The sequence below is a fragment of the Sciurus carolinensis genome, chromosome 12 (assembly GCF_902686445.1).
Source record: "Sciurus carolinensis chromosome 12, mSciCar1.2, whole genome shotgun sequence".
In the NCBI taxonomy this organism is placed as follows: Eukaryota; Metazoa; Chordata; class Mammalia; order Rodentia; family Sciuridae; genus Sciurus; species Sciurus carolinensis.
The window spans coordinates 27,460,767-27,482,297 of record NC_062224.1 but is presented as its reverse complement, the minus strand read 5'-3'; the positions used below and the strand labels follow the sequence as shown (position 1 = coordinate 27,482,297).

General features: G+C 38.1%; 1 protein-coding gene across 1 annotated transcript in view; it reads left to right on the top strand.

Annotated features, from left to right (window-relative positions):
• Tmem236 (transmembrane protein 236) overlaps positions 1 to 15,788 on the top strand; it is a 59,204-nt gene extending 43,416 nt beyond the window's left edge. Inside the window, exon 5 of the mRNA XM_047521411.1 lies at positions 14,699 to 15,788. Coding sequence (XP_047377367.1) covers positions 14,699 to 15,267 — 569 coding nt within the window. The 3' untranslated portion in view covers positions 15,268 to 15,788. The remainder of the gene's footprint in view (positions 1 to 14,698) is intronic.
• Positions 15,789 to 21,531: the final 5,743 nt, after the last annotated feature.

The following is a 21,531-nucleotide window of genomic DNA, read 5'->3' as shown; positions in this document are numbered from 1 at the left end:
GTGCAATCAGTCAGGCAGGGAGCAGTCAGTCATGAGAGGGCCCTGGAGGCAGGGAGTAATGGGTCAGGCTGAGGGATCCTGGAGACGGGCCTCAGTCAGTCCGTCCAGGGGTCCTATGGGGCCTGTCTGTTGTCTCAAAATGGTGGCAGCCACGTGTAATCAAACCTGCAGGTACTGTAACAGTGAACTTCCGGGCAACAGCAGGCAGCTGCTGCTCCACTGGCGGTTGGCGGTTAGTTTGCTGACTGCTATTGAACGACCGGGAGGTGAACCTCGAGTGGTGGATGATGAATAGGTGAAAGGCAGGTGATGGACAGGCAAGAGGCAGGCAAAGGCGGAGATGCCTGACAGTGAGCAATCTGCACTCAAAAAAGGCTTCGATATGCTGGCAGACTGCAGGTGATCACAGTAGACAAATGGGGTAAACAGCAGGAGATCGATAAGCAGCAAAAACTGCTTCACCAAGAAACAGATATCCTCTGCTTGAAACCCGAGTTATGGAGCAACAAGGAATGCAGCCTCCCTCTAGTCTGCCATCTTGGATCCTCCTACTTGGATTTTTAAAGGGAATTTTTCCAGCAGTAAGGATGACAATAAGAATCAAAATAAAGGATTTCAAAGAAGTTGGTCTTGGATGAAGATTCAAGAACATCTTGTATAAGATTATTTTAAGATTCTCCTTTTTGAGTTCTGTTCTGCCCAAATGTAGGAGGGTTAATTAATACCTGGTTTAATCATTCCACTAGAAAAACTTTTTCAAAATACCTTTGTCAATATTAAGTGTACATATATATAATTTTGATGCAAACTTTCAACTCAGTTTCTTACACTCATTTTAACGTGCATGTTACTATAATAAATCGTGTGAATTTTGAATCCATGGGGTATTGTCATTTATCCCCAGAACTTAATATAAAGGAACCTAAGCAAGTCTGCTCTAATTATGGTGTCACTCCATGTAGTACTTCAGAATCAAAGAAATGGGGTAGGAATGGATGGTAAATGAGGTTTAGAAAATTTGGGGAAAGTAAGTACATTTTGTGCTCTGTCCAGATAATTTGAAATACGCGCATATCTGTTAGTTTGTAGCAGTTTTGACTTTATACTATATGAAACTAAGGTAATCTAAAATGCTTGGATTTATGAATACTTGCATCCTCCTTACCAACTTAATTCAAACCTACAAAATTTTGATCTCTGTGTAGCTTTTCCTTTTCCAATTTTTAAATAAAATTATTCTCTACATTATTCTATACATGAAATATAAAGAACCATGGAATCCTTCCTACTAACTTGGAATAGAAAGTTACCTAGTGGAAAGACCAATATTACCATTGGAAATACCTCAGTATCAAGTGATTACCATGCCAGTTTCTGAGAGCATCCTTTCCTATCTGTGATAACTTCACAGATACACATGGTGCCTAATAATATCAATCCCCAGTAATGTTAACAAATGACAAGAATAGAATGTACAGCTTGACTGGGTCCCCTCTTACTGGTCTGAGGGTACAAATGCATACACCTCAACATTTCCATCTGAAGTTTGCTAGCCAAGTTCCAACCTTTTAAAGACAGGACTTGCATCTCCTCTTCCTCTCCCATCTTGTTGCTGTTCCTATTTTAAATCCAGATCGGTGGTGGGTCTCCTGTGTTCTCATGAGTTGGTTCGGGCTGCTGAATGTCCAGTTGCTCCTGTTTTACTATTAGCTGCCATTCTGGTGCAGAGAACTCTGTGTGCTGCTTCCCACCATGCCTGCCTAGAGTCTCTGCCCTCAACAGGTTAGTCCTGTGGTTGTCTTTGGGATATGACTTGATGCTTTATAGACTGATTACTTTTCTTCTGTCAGTTGGAATGTTGATTTCTTTCCACTGAATTCTACTTTTCTGGAGATGTTTTAGAGACTACTTTTGTTTGGAAACACAGTCTTTTATCCCCAGAAAGTACATGAACCAACAGATTACCTGCTGATTTCAAGTAATGGCCATTCTTCTCCACTGGGAATTGCCGTCTCTCCTCCTACCCACAGATCTTGTGGCTGAGTCTACTGAGCCAGACTCCTTCTTTTGAGGGGTTCTCTCCCCCTCCCCCATTGGGGCACTCACATTTTCTCCTCACATGTTGCATTCCTGTATTGTCTGAACCCTCAGTCATGGTCACCATTAGATTCTTCTCCCTTGCCACAACCTGGATTCCTCAACCCCCATATAAACCAGCAGATACAAACAGACCCATCATGAAGGTGTCCATGGTTAGGGTGGGAGTTTTCAGTCCTACCTATGGGACTTACTTAAATAGTATTCATAGCCCAGCTTGGACACCATGTTACAAAATGATATAATAGAAAATCTAGTTAAACTCTATGTGGCCACAGGGGAAGCAGAGTTTAATTTTTTCTACAGTATTAGAGGTCAGAAAAAACTCAAGTGGGGGGCTGGGGATATAGCTCAGTTGATTGAGTGCTTGCCTTGCAAGCACAAGGCCCTGGGTTCAAATCCCTAGTACCGAAAAAAAAAAAAAAAAAAAAAAAAAAAAACTCAAGTGGGGATCTGGGGTTTGTAGGAGTTGTAGGTGAACATGGTGAAGAAAGCTTTCAACATCAAAGGAAGGTTGCACCTCAAGGAACTCAGGTGTGCACATAGCAGAAGGGTGTGTTTGGGAAGTACAAATAGCTTCAGCTGGATTTCACACCCTGAATCAACAAAACTATTGCCGCAATGGAAATGACTTTCTTAAAGTCAACTGCTACTTGTTTATTAAACTATCATTTGGAAACCTAAGAGGCTGCTATCAGGAGCTACTGTGAAAACCTGGGTGGAGGGGAATAGCAGAAGTGGGGGAGGTTGAATTGGGGTCTCTAGAGGATCCAACTTCTGCTTCAACCAGATTCAGAATATTAAGATTTCACTTGAAATACAAATGCTAAATGTTTTAAAACCAGTAACCTAAGGCCTTCGTTTAGAACTGCAGACAGTAATTCATTTCTTTCTTTTGGGGGAGGGTTCTAGGGATTGAACTCAGGGCCACTCGACCCCTGAGCCACATCCCCAGCCCTAGTTTGTATTTTATTTAGAGACAGAGTCTCCCTGAGTTGCTTAGCAGCCTTGCTTTTGCTGAGATGGGCTCTGAACTCGCAATCCTCCTGCCTCAACCTCCCAAGCTGCTGGGATTTCAGGCGTGCTCCACGGTAACCGGGCTAAGGCAGTACTCATGTCTAGGGCAGTGCCATTGGGTAGTGGCCCACTCTTTACCTCTCTGGTCTAGCTCTCTGGGAGTGGTGACTTTGCAAACTGCTCTGGGCACATTCAACTCTGCTGGTAAAGTAGGCCCATTGTGGTGGCCTCTACCACCTAGGAGGCACAACACGTATGAAAAACTCAGAACTTTTTAACATGCCATTTCGAATTGTCTTATTTTTAGTATTCTATTTTTCTAAAAGGATACATATCCATTTTCATGGAAATAAAAAAGGGAAATTGACCATAAGCCCATAATCTAGAGATTTATAATTAACAGCATCTTGTAAATTGTTCAGCTAATGGATTTATAACTCTTTTTCCTTTACAATATGTAGGTAAGTGTCATTCTTGTTATTACATTATCGTCCCCTGCGTCATTTTTATTGGTCAAATAATATTCCATCATGTTAGTGAATCATGATATATTCAGCTAATCCTCTCTTGCTGGACACATTTGTTCTGGTTTTAAGCATTGCCACTGCAGAAGGACAAGGTACGGTTAGAATGAGTAAGGCCATGTGTGTGTGAGTTTAGAATGAGTCAGGCCATGTGCGGTTGAGTTGGGGAGGGGAGACAAGTCACGGACAGAGCACATACATGTATTGTAAGGTGCAGGTGGTCTGTGTTTAAAGGGACCCTGTGCTGTGTTTAGGAACCAGAAACCACTCAGAGGTGACTGGTCAAAAAGAAGCTGGGGATTGAGAGAGTTAACTGCTACTGGAAAAGAGCCGAATGATATCAGGACGATGACTGCAGAGTGTCCTCAGAAGACCTAGAGCATCTGCTCATGCCCAGACTTCTTGGCAACAATGCTGCCAGAAGAAAGTGACTATTATGGACTGGCTGCACATGCAAAGAAATATAGAAGGGGCTCCTAAGGGGATTGTATGAACCTTACGGTGTGGCAAGAGTGACCTGGCTATGTTAGAGCTCACTGCATAGTCAGGAGTGGCTCGCTGGAGATGAAGTCAACAGGCTATTTGAGTGGAAAACCTCAGCACTTGCAAAGGGGATGGTTTCCACTGTCACATCACTGTCACAGTGAGAAGTGCCAGGTATGATGTTGGCAGGGTAAAGTTTTCAAATAAATCTGCTCACAGGGGCCCTAGTCCAGTTCCTTCTGTGCAGTCTCTTTAATACCCGAAGACTTGAGCCAAGTGCTACAAGGACCTCAGCAGCACAGATGATTATTTCCCTAGGTGAAATGCTTATGTGCAGAATTTCTGGTTCAAAGTCTACGTAAGATTTTTATATATGTAATCACATTGCTTTTCCTAAAAAATAATCTAATTTACCTTCTAAATGGCAGTGTAAGAAAACACCTGCTTCTTTTCAACCTTGTAATTTATTCCATAATTATCTATGCCAATTTCATAGGCAAAATAGTATATTATTACCTTCCTAGTTTGCTTTTTTAAAGTAGAAGACGTGCTTAACATTTTCTCATAGGTTTATTGGCAATTTTAATTTTTTAAAAAATAAGATATTTGTGTCCTTGGTCTATTTTTCTAATGGTATATCCATTTTTTTTATTACTGATTCATGAGTTCTATAAATATTAAGGAAGTTAAGTTTTTTTCTGTCAGATGTAGCATATATTTGAGTTATCTTTAGCCTTTCAGTTTTACTGTGATGTTTTTGATGTTGAGATTTTTAATCTCGACATAGTTTAAGCTATCAGTCTATTGGTTCAGTCTTTGATATTATGCTTAAAAAGGCTTTTTATTTTTAATGCAAGTGAAAATTATCAGTTATTTTTTCAAAAAATTACATTTAAATGTTTAATGAAAAAAAGTTGAATTCTCTGTAGGGTGCAAATTTGTTAATTTATAAGTAACTATTAAATTAAACATGATAATTGATTTTGTCATCTTTTCATGGCACTGACCGAAAGACCCAACCAGAACAATTTTAGGGGAGGAAAAGTTTATTTAAGGGCTCATGATTTCAAAGGTCTCAATCCATAGATGGCAGACTCCATTCCTCGGGACTCAAGATGAGGCAGAAAAGCGTGGTAGAAGAGTGTGGCGGAGGGAAGTAGCTCACATGATGATCAGAAAGCAGACAAAGAGATCTCTACTTGCCAGATACAAATGTACACCCCAAAGCCATGCCCCCAGTTCCCACCTCCTCCAGCCACACACCCCCCACTTCAGTTACCACTCAATCCCTATCAGGGGATTAATTCACTGGGTTAAGACTTTCACCCCAATGATTTCTTCTCTGAACCTTCTTACATTGTCTCACATGTGAGATTTTGGGGGACACTTCACATCCAAACCGTAACAATAATCAATAGATTAACTTGCTTGACCTGGCAAAGTTTTTTGGCTTATGCTTCCATCTTACTTCTATCCATTTCTTCCAATAGCTACAATGTTTAACACAAACATAGAGTGCTTCAAAAACATCAATGCCAAGCATGAACTGAATCTGGACCATTGGGGATGGGAATTGGGTATGCACAGATTTTTAAAAAGAAAATCTCATTGAATGATTCTGCTTTTGTATCTCTAATTAAGGGTAGTATTTTTCACTCTTGGCTATGTATCAGTATCAACTAAGGGGCTTTAAAATGTTTTGACACCAAGGTGCATCCTCAGATATTTGAATCCTGGAAGCCAGGCACTAGAAATTTTTACAACTCTCCAAGTGGTTTACAATCATGAAAGTAATAAGGGGGAATGGAAGTAAGCAATCAGGGGCATTCACAACTAATAATGCCCCCTTTTTTGTGTGTGTGAAATAGGAAGCACATTTTCTGCTGAGAACAGTGAAGATGAATGATAGGGAGAGACTAACAGAATGTGGAAGCCCCGGAGCAACTGCTTTGGGGTGGGGGAAGGGTGAAGTGAGCCCTGGCCAGGGAAAGGGGTGGATGAACCAGGCTGAAGTTACAGTGGGTGTGAAACAGGGAATGTGTTCTGCCACCACGCAAGACTATGTGGTTTCTTTGGTGATAAGTAGAAATCTAGGCATTGACAGTAGCAAAGTTAGAAATAGAAAACTAATCCAGGTTTAGGAGTTTGCAGGGCAGGGATGAAAGAAGAAAAAGGAGCTGTTCCTTTCTGTATTGTTTCTTCTTTGTTATGTCAAAACAGTTTGGTTTTCCTTTTTTTTTTTTGAATGGTGCTGGGGATTGAGCCCAGGACCATACACATGCTAAGCATGTTCTCTACCCCAGACCCCCAAAATAATTTCTTAAATGAATGGCAGTGATGATTCAAAAAAAATTTTTTAGTTGTAGGTGGACACAATACTTTCATTTTATTTATTATGGGGTGCTGTGGATCGAATCCAGTGCCTCACACATGCTAGGCAAGTGCTCTACCACTGAACCATAACCACAGCCTGGCAATGATGGATTTTAATTGAGATTTAAAGTTATTCCTGAGAAATCAGGGGCCACCTGTTGACATATATGCAGGGGCTCTTAACCGTGGGTGCCCACCAGCATAACACACACATGGGAGCTCTGCTTACAGATGAGGAAAAGAGAACTTAGGATCTATAAAATAGGATCTATTTTAAAGTTCCACAAGCAATTCTGATGCCCACCCTGATAAGAACCCTCAATTATAGAAAGTATTAGGAGTTGTGACTAATATCAAGTTAAAAGTTGATAGTTCAAATCGAAATTCCTAAAAGAATTACTTTCCAGATTTTCTTGGAATGTAATATAACCAGATAGAATGCAAGAGATGTCACAAAGATTAAAAGGAAAAAAAAATGGCAGGAGCGGGGGGCGGGGAATCTCTTTTTCTGAATAAAATGAATGGCATTTTGAGTTCCTCTTTCTTTCTTTTTAAGAAAGAGCTTATTATACAGTATGAGTGCAGTGTGAGCTGGCTTTCCATAATGTGGTGTTTTGCAATGTGTCCAGGGATTGAGAGTGAGGAACACTGTGTTCACGCCATGCCAAGAAGGGAGGGTATTTCCTTCCTTTTCCTCTCTTGGCTATGTAGAAGAAGGAAGTTTCAAAAAAGTGTGTCAGTTCCAGGAGTTTTTCTTCTTCTCAAGAAATAAGTGGCCATTTAACCAGACTGGGGCGAGAGAAGGATAGAATTTCTGATTTATACCTTCTAATGAAGTACCAGCTGTCAGGATTAGATCCATGTGCATTGGGCCAAAACCTCTCAGGGAGTGAGCCCGATGCCAACAGACATGGGACATGAGGGGCCATCAAAGTCTTGAGTGAAGGCTCTGTTTGATTGGAATAGCTATGCATGATTTTAACAATTTGTTATTAAATTGTGAATTTTCTCCTAAACGGGCGAAAACGAAATGTGTACAATTTTAGTTTGTACAATGAGACATTCGAGAGTGGCAGGATATTTTTGAAGTAAAAATTTCAGAAAGACTGATAGGAAAACCGGGACCTAAAGTTCAGCATGCATGTCTCTGGAATGCCAAACCTCGATTTTTCCATTTCATTAACAACGAAGAAAAGCTTTTGGTAGCCTCAGTTTGAAATTAAAGGTCAATGATTGTTCAACATCTTGATTTTCTTGTCTTGGATCGAGGAGAGTTGATTGCTGGCATAATGTGCAGATGTCCTTGGTCATTTTTGTTTACATTGTGCGTATATTAATAGTGGAGTCTTTTCTATAGGAACACTGTTTTTTTCCTGCTCTGTTTGTACTGCTATTTTAGGACACCAAGTCCCCCTTTTTCTAAGCATGTGCATGGGTTATTGTGGGTGGTAGTGATAGAGTCTCTTCCTATGAACTCACAGACAGTCTTCTTGGAATCACACATCTGCCCTTTTCTTCCCCTGCCTGGTGACCTCTGGGGCGACTGTTGCCTGAGAATCTTCTGAAATGCTTTGAACCATTGCTGCTGCTGCTGGTGCCATCTGTCTGTCTGCCTGAATCCTGCTGGGCTGTGCAAGTGCCACACCACCCTGGCATGCTCTGCTGGGCCCGACGCCACGTTACAGCTTCTCTTACCGATGAGCTACACAGGTTCCCAGGCTGTGCTGCCAGGTTCTCCTGATGGCTTCCAGGGCTTGTTAGTGGAATCAGTCCATATGGACTTGCTTAAAGGGCTCTCTCTAGGACTGGGGCCAGAGTGGTAGCAATTTGAGGCAGAGCAGGGCAATCTGAGTGGTGGACCCTGTGCAGATCTCTAGAGTCCTTCAACCTGTTGACACTGGGGGCACTGTCATTGGGCCCGGCTTTTATGCTTTTGATCTTAGCACAAGATATCTGTCCCCTACCAGATGTATATAGCTAACAGACCCCAGAAAAGAAATTCCTCCTGTCTCTTATTCAGCAAATGTTTACGTTGGATCTATTTTATACCAATAGCAGGTACTCTACTAGGTGCTGAGGGTGGTACAATAGTAAGTAAAAAGAGAAAGATCCCCCTCTCATGGATTTCCTGGGCTAGTGGGCATAAGAAGATGTTAATAAGCTGCCCTCATAAGTATGTATCATTAAAGCTGGGATAGGTGTTTTGGAGCTAATGAAGCAAGTTTATTTCCTTATGTATCACGTTTTTTCACCCAACTTGGACCCAAGCTGGGATGCCTAGCTCTTATCTATGTCTGAGCACCTAACACTCCTAGATGTTTGTAATAATACAGGAAATACTAGTAGATGCATTTCAAACCATTTCAAAGTTTAGAATTAATTGTATTTGTCAATGAAATACACTGTATGCTTTTGAACATTTATCTTACTACTTATGTTTTATTGAAATATATTCTCTCCATATACATATTATAAAATAAACGAACACTTGAGGGAACCCCATAGAAATAAGGGAACAAAGAATACAGCATGCATTATTTTTGTATGTTATATATTTTGGTCAGCATCTAGAAATACATATCATATCAATATAAAATATGATTTTCTACTTTTATGTAGCAAATTAGATCCCATCCTCTAGTCTGAACATTGATATCAACTATAGGGAAGGCCTGAATGTAAAGCTGAAGATTAGGAAGTTTAGGAAATTTTCTCAATCTTTATAAATAGAATAGTTTAAAATTGATTATGTGATCAGTTTTTAGCAATTCTGGTGTAGTTTTAGAAGAATCTGTAAAGTAATAATAGAGAAGAAAACAATCGTTAGAGCTTTTAGCCTCCTAGTTGTGTTCTGAGATGAAAGAATTCTCTTAAAATTTTACATTGCATAAAATCCAGAAGTGACATATTTATTTATTGTCAAATTTATGCAATGCATAGCAGGGAACTGAAAGTAGGTGCTAGAGCTTTTGAATTTTCTGGATAACAATACAGTGTGTTTTCTAAAGAAAGTTGCCACAGTTATTTCCCAGCTAGGAATGAATGAACATCAGCTTTTCCAGACTCTTGATGATGACTTGAATGTGGTCTTGGACTTATCATCACCATCATCATCATCACATTCACATGCAGTTTTGAGCACAGACAATAGTAAGCCAGTTGCTGTGGGTGGGGGAACTCTGATTTGTGGTGTTTGCTGATTTCTGGGGTGTAAACCCTTCTTCCCTGAACAACTCCAAGCTACTAAGGTGATAGCACTGAATACTAATGGTGGAATTGGGAAGAAGAGCATGTAATGAGCTCTAGGTAGCTGCTGGAAGCTGTTTCCACTGGTACAAATATTACACGTACTGCAGGGTACTGTTTTTCTTGGTGACGTGAACAGGAAAAATAGGAGAAATCGACTCTTGAACTTGTGTGACACTGTTTCTCAAAGTTTTGTATCTCTCCAGATGATGACATCCTGGGTAGCAGTGTGACCTTGTTCAAAGTTTAACAAGCCGCCTTCGCTATTTACTATACTCTGTTACTTTCTATTCTATTCCAATTAATTTAAAGCAGTCAAGTATCTAGCTATTGCAACTTTTTATTTATCTAGCCCATGTGACTATTCTAGATGCCAGACACTATTTACTTTATAGATGCTGACTTCCTCCTCAGTACAGCCACCCTATCAGACAGGTGCCACATTTCTGCATTTATTACTTAGTAATATTACTTGTCTTCCTCCCTCAAAGAGTGTATTATAGTGTCAAAGTAACAACATTTATAATTTTCCTTGGTATGTATTCTAATCTGTTGCCTTTATCCCTCTCATTCTCTGAGAGTATTGACAGAAACATCTTTGCATCCTTGTTTTAAAAAAAATGATTTTAATAGAACTATTAATTTTCTTCTCTGGAAGATGTTCTTTTCAGTGTTATGACTGAATCATTCAGTTAGATTTCTTAATTAGAACCTTTTTCCCAAAAGAAAAACGGAATTTGCAGACCGTTAATCAAGACTGACCATCCTTTGTTTCTGAGTAATTCTTTGTCTTCCAGTTGCTGAGAAGTGAGTCAGAATCTTTTATGAAAAATCAGCTGCCTCTATGCTGACTTCACTGCCCTCTTTGACTTCCATCTCCTCTAAGTCTGTCTCTTGCTCAGATCTTTTCAAAGCCTTTCTACTCAACTTAGAATAAAGTCCAAAACTTTCAATCTGGTCCTTAAGGCTATGTTTAATCAGTCTCTGCCACAGACAGTGTGGTATAGTGGTTAGAGTTTGGGAAGGCACATTCTGGTTTCTCTACTTGCTTGCTGTGTGACCTTGGAAATAGTCCTCAATCCCTCTGTGCTCAGTTTACTCCTCTTGAAAATGGGAAAATAATAGCATCTGCATCTTAGGGTTTTTATAAATGAGTTAATGCATATAAAGGGCTTAGAATAGTGACCAGTCTACAGAAAGCACTTCATAAATACTGGCTCCTCTTCTTTTCCTCCACCCTGTCTGCCTCCCTAACCCCTCTCCAATCTCTCCCCTCACTTCACACTAGTGGAAGACTTTACGCATGCTGTTCCTACCACCTGGAAAGTTCTTTTTGCACTTGTTGCCTAATTAATCCCTACTTATTCTTCCTGTCTCTGCTTACCTGTCACTGCTCAGATGCACCTTCCTTGGATTCCCTAGGCCAATTCAAATCCCCTGTCATAGTCTCTCCTCTCCGAAGTTACAGTCACTTCTTCATATATTTGGTTTCTGCATCTGCAGATTCAACAAGCCATGGACCAAAAGTATTTGGAAAAAAAAAAAGAAGTTGGGGGGATCTTGAGCATTGAGCATCCACAGATTTCGGTTTCCATGGGTGTTTAGGAACAAGCAGGGAGGGATGACTATTTTCCTTTTAAAGACCTGATACTGTATATTGGTCTATAGGTATTGGTATAAACAAAGGAGACTCAGCAGTATGAGGAGGGGACTGTCTCCATACTATTTGCTACCTCACTTGCTGGTGTCCAGTTTAGGCTCCATGCAGCACCTGGCAGCTGGCAGTCCAACTAGCACACCGCAATATCCGCTTCAGTCCTGGTTTGTAACTCCTCTTTCTTTTTTTCCCTCTTTATTTAGGTAACCCATGGCATTCCTGTTCTCTTTGCAGGAGGAATACCTAGTCACCTAGAAAATGCTCCACTACTGATTTGTCAGCCTGTGTCTGTTCCTCCTAAACGATCAGAGACTTTTGGGGAACAAGTTAGAACTACAACAATAGAAATAAGTGGTAAAGTCAAATAGATAAGGAGTGACCTACTTACACATTTGTCTGTTTACCAGATAACATTTTCTCAATTATTTAGCTTGTACAGTGAAGATAAAAAGTAGTTTCATCAACTGGCATCAGATTCAGGGAGCTACAGAGTAGCTATTATATTGACTTGTTATAGTCACTGTGACCTCTTAGAATATGAGTGGATTGCTCTCTTCATGCCTGTATCTTTTAGAGCTTATATATGCATATTATATTTTTATGTATTTATATATATTATATATTATTTATATATTTTATACTATATTATACATATATATATTAAACTAAAATAGAACAAATAACAACTAACAACAGGAAAAATAATCCCAGCTCTAAGGGGAAGTTTGTGAAGTATTAATCTGAAGAGGAAACTAATTACAGATTCAAAGGGAATAATAGTGAATATACAAATGTTTACGTTGCTTGGAGATAGGTTTGCTGATCCAATCCAATGACCAAAAGTTATCTTGGTGTTTCAACTCTCCTTTGCCCTCTGGGAGGTCAGGAGAGATTTCCAGTTAATATTTCCTGGGATTTTTACTGGGGGAAAAAAAAAATGACAGAGTCCCTGTACCTCAAAATCTGAACTAGTTCATCTTAAATGGAGTAGAAGACAAAATATACACGGACTGGGGTCTAATAACTCATCAAAAATGAACTCCAGCTTGGAACTCATTGTTCGTACGCATAGCTCTTACTCTCAGCTATTATTAATCTCACTGACTGTTTAGAAAATGTTCATGTTTCACTTCTTGGATGGCCACTTCCTGGCCTTGAAACAATGCTGAATTTGCAATCATCTTTCAAAAGTCCAAATTTTACACCATGTTGGCAAAGGGATTAGGATTTCATCCAAAGAACTTTTTCTACTAAGAAAGGTGAAGGAGAGTTCTCTAGGGCATGTCATACTCAAAGAAACATTTTTTAAAAATTGCTGCATTATTATTATACAGAGCAGTGGGATTCACTGTGACATATTCATGCCTGATGACCAATTTCACGCCCCAGTACCTCCCCTTCCACTCTCCTGGTCCCCTTTGCCTACACTACTGTTCTCTTTTCTATTAAGAACCATGTTTTCTATATTGATTTTTTATTAAAAAATTAAATGACAAAGGCAAGTGAGCTTCTGAATTTAAAAAGCAATGATTTTATGAATAAATAACAATCAGTTGTTCTATATCACTTTACCTCTCACCTGAATATTGTTTAAGATGATACCCACTGAAGCCATTGTGACTTTTAAGATTTGTAGAGAGGTTTTTAAGAATCATGGGTCCTAGCATTTACTTATGAATAATTCACACCAGAACTAATGTTTCATTAAGAATTTAGATAATCTTTTTGTTTATAAAAATACTCAATTTGAGCCTAAACATTTAAAAATAATTAAGTTGTATGAAAAACAATCAAGGTTTATTGTGTCCTTTAAAACACACTCATGGAGTAACCAAGCATTTTATTACTCATTAATCATAATTTATTTAAAAATGTTTTTGTTTTCAGCTCAATGCAGTTTACCCAATTTTTATCGATTTTGTCTCTTTGACTTTCAGAGCTATTCTATCTCATGACTCCCTTTAAATTCTGTCTTATCACGTAACTTGGCAGCTGAGTATGTTCACTGCGTACACTTTATGAAGGCCTGGCAAATTCTTAGCAACAAAAATGGTGTTTAAGGAGATAAGTGTTTGAAACAGAATGTGTTATACCTTTCATGTATAGAATCAATGCCACTGGACTGGAGAGGTAGTTCAGTGGTAGAGCGCTTGCCTCGCATGCATAAGACCCTGGGTTTAGTCCCCAGCGTCACAGACAGGAGCGACAATGAAAACAATGCCATCAACATCAGGTGTAGGTCTTGGGATTTGAGGGTCCCTTCACAATCTCCAACCTCGACATCCTATGTATACACAGAGAGGAAAGCGCACACACACACACACACACACACACACACACACACACACACACAGATGGAAGGTCAGATGCCCTCCTCATTCAGATAGCTGGTGTGTACAGACTCATGACCATGGATAGATGCTTTAAACTAACCAAAAATACTGACCACTTCAAAAACCTCTGGGAAAGAACAACTTAAAAATCTTGAATTCAGTTTCTCACTCTTTACTCTGATTCTGTAGTGATTAAACAGATTCCCTCTTACTACCAAACTCCTCATCTAGAGGATAGGGGTGTACAGACTCTCATCAGGCTGTTTTATCTTACAAAATGGCAAAGTTGAACTGGTGAACTTTTAAATTGATTTGATTTTTTGATATTCATATATTTCGTAATGAATAGATGACAGCTTGCCTCTAGATTGGTAATAGCAGTTGTAAAATTAAAAGTTTGTCAGAGTCAAACAAATTTGGGTATGAATTCCAATTCTGTGCATACTAACTGTGTATATGGGTTTTACCTTCTGGGCCTCAGTTTCCATTTTTGTAAAATGAGATACTCTTACTTTGTCCTGAGGACTAAGTGAGATAGTATGTAGAAGTGCTTAGCTCAGTAACCAAAAATGGCTGTTATAATAAAATGGTAAAAATGACTCAGAATTCATATCCAGGAAGACACTAAGATACCAAGAACCTTCTCCACCTCTGTATTTTTTCAGCACACCAACCCATTTTTATATTCTGTGTGAAAAAATAGGTTTCAAATAAGGAAATCACTAACAATCATATTTTAATTTGAATTTTTGATTATTGTTGTTGTTGTTTTGGTTCTGGGGATAGCACAAGGTCTCGCCAAATTACTGAGAGGGCCTTGAACTTTTGATCCTTCTGCCTCAGCCTTAAACTCACTGGGATTATATACGTGTAAGACCCCGCAAATTGGGGATTTTAAATTTTAATAAAATTTATATTAAAATTTTAAATTGACATGTAAATAAATCCATTTATTGCAGATCATGGAGATGGGCATATCTACGTAACCTCTTTGCAACAAATAAAAACCGTGGCGGAGCAAGTGAGTCAAAGTGAAGACAGCGCTCAGGCCGCCAAGTCCACCCAGTGGTCGCGATCACCCGGAGCCGCGACTCAAAGGCAGGTTCCTGTGATAGTAGTGGGGCCCCAGGAGCCCTCCTTAGACTCTGGAATCCTGAGAACAATGTCCCGCAGAGACGTCCGGGCGGAGATATTCCTGTGGAGCTTTCTGCTGTGGTCAGACACGGTGGAAATGCTGCGTGTGGCCGGTCACCCAGCTGTGTACAAGTCAGGCTGGCTGTACCCCGTCTACATATTCAGTTTCATCTCTCTTCTTCGAATAGTATCCACTCCCCAGAACCCTCTTCTGAATTCCCTGGGCATCCTACTGCAGGATTTGCCTTTTGTTTTTGTGAGACTTAGTTTAATTATTGCTCTGGGGACTATCACACCCATACTGGGACTATGTAAAAATGTACTAGTGACGCTCTCTTACGTGTACTTCAATTACCTAACCAAACTCAGGGGTTTCTCTACCTTTGAAACGTCTCCATTTTAAAAAGAAAGGGAAAGACACTCAGACTTCATTAAGCATATATGCACATTCATAATGATTTTTTTCTGGGCCATATGTGTTTATACTGTGTAAAGAATGAAGAATAGATTGTAGAGGAAAAACATTTTTAATAACTATAGCATATCAATTTCATGTATAAAAATGGTGCTGAATCTAAGCAGTTAAACTCATATAAGTTAGCTACAATGGATCTCCAGAAATGTTAGTAGTTCATTTTAGTTATGTATACTGCATTTTTCTTAAAGCACTCTTTAATAAAGACTTCTTAAAAATAGAAACATGTTTTCCCTGTAATTTAACTCAATAATGAGGTATACCTTTGATATGAAAAAGTGCATGAATTAATTAATTAAAATTAATTTTTAGGAAATATGCTTGAAATTACTGAATACTTATAGATTCCACTTTCTTTAAATCTGAAAATTGTAGTTTCAGAATTTCCTTCAAACAGAATTATACACACACACACCTATATATATATTTTTTTTCTTCTTTTTCTTCTTCTTCTTCTTCTTCTTCTTCTTCTTCTTCTTCTTCTTCTTCTTCTTCTTTTTGTGGTGCTGAGGATCAATCTCAGGTCCTCATGCATGTTAGCAAATGTTCTGTCACAGCTATAAGCCCCAACCCTGGAATCACCGTTTTATTCCACTACTGCAAACAACTTTTATATAATTGATTGATTTCATGGAAAGTCATTTGCTTTAACAGATATTTGACTGTGTTTAAGCCTTCATTGTTTTGCTAGTGCTGCAGTAACTCGCATGAGTGTTAATATGGAGAAGTCAACGTCCATCAGTAATCTGTGGTGCTATGTCATGAATATCTTGATGCCTTAAAATAATCATGTACATAATCATGTTATTTGCCTTCACTACGTTGGGATACTCTGCTGTCTGCAGCTGGGGCTCACCATTTGATAAGGAGACTTGTGAGCAACTGGTGTCTGCTGAGCAATGATTTCCTAGTCAGTTTCTTCAAGAACATAGTAACAGGTAGTGTGAGAATAGATAAGTGACCTTGTGCTCCCTACTTTCCACCAAATGCCCCCCCAGGCTCATTGTGTCAGGTTTTATGGTTTTTCTCACACTGTCAGAAAAGGTCTACTCACACCTGTCAAAAACTTGCCTGCTAGCTTTATGATTTGGGGCAAGTTCTCAGACCACTGTGGGCTCCACGTTCTACATGTAAAAGATGAACTCAACACTGCTACTTTAATAGGATTGAAAGAATAAGGAATCCCCTTAGCTTATCATCTGAAAAAAATAATAACTCGATAAATTCTGAGTATTTAATGGCACTGTCCCCAAGAAACAAGCAACTGAATGCATTTTTAGAATTTTCCTCTTTTCTTTTCTGCATCCCTGCCCACCCTCTGGGAATGATAATTTAAGCCTTGCATTTGTGAAAAATAAAAAAAACCTTAAGGCTATCTAAGACTGTAACTTTTGCTAAGTACTATTATGTTCAAAAGTGAGCAATTTGCTCACTTTTTTTTCCTTTCATTAGACATGTGAATATCCCTATGAGTTCTCATATAAACCAAATTGTAGCATGTTTTCTAAGTCTGTAATTATGTGTTTACTTTTCTGGAGTTCCTCATTAATCTGTAATGTTTTAATGGAAGACCTCAGAATATGCTGTTTAACAATGCATCTTTTTCTTTATCTGTCAATCCTACAGGTATTTACATGCTCATAAACTAAAAAAAATGCATAGTATGCATAATTTCTTTCAAATTCTTCCATGGTAATTTTCTTTTTCTTTCTTTTTTTTTTGGCGGTGCTGGGGATTGAACCCAGGGCCTTGTGCTTGTGAGGCAAGCACTCTACCAACTGAGCTATCTCCTCAGCCTGGTAATTTTTTTAAATTAAGAAAAGTCTACATTACGAAGTGAATTATTTATAATATTCTTTAATGTAAAACTATTTTACATAAGCGTGCATTTATCTTTGTATTGAAAATCATAAACTGTGCTCAGATTAAACCCAAATGTGTTACTTGGCGTTTAGAATGCATTTTGTATCTAGTGTTTGAATGTGCCTGATATTTTGGAAGTGGCAACACTTTGTGTAAGTAATGAAGGCATGTACAAAAGATTATGTGCAGGAAGAAAAGTATTGTGTATCTAATTGACTTTGAGTCTATGGTATTTAAGTAAACATTACAATAAATTATGCTAATGAAATAGTGATAACTCTACATTGTGTGTTTCAGCGTTATGTTATTAAAATTGTATTGTGATTCTCGTAACTTCTATGGTCGTTGGTATTAAGACCCATATACATTTTGTACATGATAAAAAGTTTACTTTTCTGCTATTTAAAAGTATTCCTGGAAAGAAATAGCTATAATAGACTCTATGACATTTTATCCCAAGTGAAATTTGGAACCCAACTGATGATTATGTCCTCATTAAATATTCATATAAAGCTAGTTGTTGAAAGATACACTTGAATTTCTTTCTATGATCAGATATATTGCATGATGTAATAATTTTTATGAACATTCTTTATTAGATTTTTTAGTATCTTTTTCTAAAAGCTAATGTTGGAAATTGCCATGTGTGAAAGTCACAGTCTTGTTTTTTTACATAAGGGTCCCTTTTTACTGAGTGAAAATTGCAATAGATCATAGGAAAGGAAAGGGAAAGGAGAGAGGTTGTCAAATGCCTGCTTTATGCTGGACCCTGGGCAGTTTGCTTAACAAATGATCACGTTGTGCGGTGAATCTCAGAGCAGGACTTGACTTAGTGAATGTATCAATAGTTATTTTGTCATCATAGGCATTCAAATGTGCATTGAGTTAAACTTTTAAAAGTGGCGATATATCACTTAGAAGCTTAATGCCTGAAACTAAGTACATAGGCCATTAGAGAATATAGTAAATAACAAAAGAAAATACATGTAATATCCACTGCTGGAGCCATTTTATTTTATGAACTTTTTTTTATCTGTTAATTAAATTTGTATGGTTAAGTAAATCTTTTGTTGTGACATTTGTTTCATTATGGGAGGACGCCTTTACTTAATTTTCAGCTTCTTGGCTGTCTGTTGATCATCCACCCTCTGGGGTTTTTAGTAGTCTAGTCCAAATGTACCATCAGGAGGTGACACTGAAATTGGAATAGTAATGAAAATTTCTCTTTCTATAAAATCTTTTTTTTTAAATCTTTTTAAAGACTTACAATAGATATTCTAGAATATATGAGGGAATAAACACAAAATTTGCATTCCGGATTGTTGAAAACCATAGATAACAGTAAATATTTGGTGTGGTTCTAAAGAACAAGTCTAGCATTTTTTGTGTCTTGGTTTCCATCTGTAAAGCATAGGTCACTTTCAGTTTATAAATACATTTTTTTATCTTTTTAATTTTCTTCCAAATATTAAATGGGTCAAGTAACCTTCCAATTTAATAACTTTGTAAAATTAAATAAGATAATAAACGTGTGCCATGCCAGACAAAACAAAGTAAAGCATTGGTTATAGAACTGTAAAACTCACGGGTCCTTCAAGTAATCTGGACACAGATGTTGTAGATTACAGTAAACCTAAATATTCTCTCTGAAGATGATTCAGATTAAAGCCATTTTAGATAAATGATCCAACACGAAGAAACTTGATTGTTATAATCATTCCTTATTAAACCGTGAATATTGTTGGTATCTTGCTTTATTTAGGTAAGAACTGGAATATATGGAATAAGAAAAAAATAAAAATATAGGCCCACTTGGAATCCCAACTACTCAGAAAGTTGAGGCCGGAGGATCAAAGTTCAAGGTCTGCCAGGGCAACTTGGTGAGACCCTCTCAAAATAAAAAAGTTTATAAGAGGCTGGGGATGTAACTCAGTGGTTGCCCAGCAGGCTGGAGTTTAAAGATCCATACACAACTATATCATTATATCTTCTCTTTTCTTCTGCCTGAGTGGAAATTTACCTTGATACCACTTAAGCAAATTTACCCATAAAAGATACCCATAATTTACCCGTAAAACAAACAAACAAAAAAGCTTTGACGGGATTGCCGGTTTTGTCTGTGGCAAATAATACACTTTTATTACCTTTCTCTTTATTTTGCTTCAAAGATATTGAGTTTTTTATAACTTGGAGGTTGGGACAACCCTGCACTGAGGAAGTCTATTATCACTATTTTCAAAGAATGTGCTCTTTATGCAAGGAGGAATTGACCCACCAGGCAAACATCCAGGTTGACCTTTTTCATATTCCGACAGCCATCCCATCTTTAGCATCCACCACCCTGACCAGTCAGCAGCCATCGCATCAAGGCAAGACCTTCGATGTGAATCGCTGAAGGCTCACAGGAAGGTCAGCATTTTTTAGCAATAAAACTTTTTATTTTTTACTTTTATCTTTTGCAGTACCCGATACTGGGGCCACAGGCATCCTAGGAAAGCACTTCACCACTGAGCAACATCCCAGTCCTTCTTTTTAAATTTTGAGACAAGAGTTGCCAAGACTGGCCTTGAAGTTGTGATCCTCCTGACTCAGCCTCCCACGTAGCCCAAATTATAGGCATGCACCACCATGCCTGTTCAGTGGTACAACTTTTAAAAATTAAGATATGCACATATCGTAGACAGAATATTATTGCACATTTAATACAGTAGATTGTCAATGTAACTTTTATGTGCACTGGGAAATAAAACATTTTGTGGGACTTGCTTTTTCCTGATATTCACTCTTGCTGTGTTCTGGAACTGAACCTTCGATATCTGCAAAGTATGCCCGACAGGTTACCACAGAATGGGTTGAGCTCATTTTCTTGGCACTATTTCAGAACAAAGCAGAACTAAGTTCATCTTCTATGGAACTGAATGAGTATGAGGTGACCGATGCTTGAGAAAGTTTGGGAGGAAATGAAATAGTTTAGCAATTGTCTTTCCAATAAGTAATGAGAATTTCCTTTGTTTTGGCTTGAAGGAATGACTAGGCAAAAACAACCATCATTCACAGCTAACCAAGAATCAGAACCAAAACAGTAGAAGGGCATGAGGAAGAGGCAAGGGTTGGATTTTTAAAAATCGTGGTAAAACATATATAAGATTTACCATTGTAACCATCATTAATGGTATAATTCAGTGACTTTACGTATATTCACAATGTAGTTTTATTGTCATTATTTCAAGGAATTGTCATCATCTGAAACAGAATCCCTGTACCCATTAGACAGTAATGCTGCACTCCCACCCCCAACCCCTGATAAGCTTGTTTCTTTCTGTCTCTATAAATTTTCCTATACTATATACCTCAGATAAGTGGTATTTAGCAATATAAGTGATATTTGTCCTTTGTATCTGGCTTATTCCAATAATGTTTAACGGTTGTGCATATTGTTGCATGTATCAGAAATCCTTTTTCTGACTGTATAATATTCTATCATATGCATATAGCATATTTTGTTTACACATTCATTTCCTGTTACACATCTGAGTTGCTTCTACCTTTTGCCTATAATATTTCTGTGAAGATTGGTATAAAATATCTCTTTTCAGTTTTTTGGAGTATACACCTAGAACTGGAATTACTAGATCATATGCTAATTTGATATTTGACGTCTAAAGGAACTGCCTGTTGTCTACAGTGGCTATACTATTTTAATATTCCCTATACCCAAAGTCCCAATTTTCTCCCCATTTTCCACCAGTACTTGTTATTTGGATCTGTTTGATAATATCTATCTTTTCGGATGTGAAATGGCATCTTCAAGTTTTGATTTGCATTTCCCTAATAGCCAATGATCAGAATATCCTTACATGTGTTTATTGGCCTTTTGCATATCTTCTCTGAAGAACTGTCTGTTTGCATCCACTGCACATTTTTCAATTGGTTGTGGTATTGTGACTACTGAGTTGTTGTTCTTTAGATATTCTGAATATTAATCCTTTATCAGATAAGATTTACAAATATTTTCCCCTATTCTGTGGGTTGTCTTTATACTCTCCTTATCATGTCCTTTGAAGCAAAAATGTTTTCAATTTTGATGAAGTTCAACTTTATATTTTTCTCATTGCCTGTCCTTTTGGTATCATAACCAGGAAAAATTGTTGCCAAATTGAAATGTCGTGATGATTCTTTTTTTCTCTAACATTTTCCTCTGAGAGTTTTATAGTCCTAGTTCTGAAGTTTAGGTTTTTGATCTATTTCAGTGTAATTTTTGTATATGGGGAATCCAACTTTGTTATTTTGCATGTGTTTTCACTGAGGAAAATGGACATCCACATATAA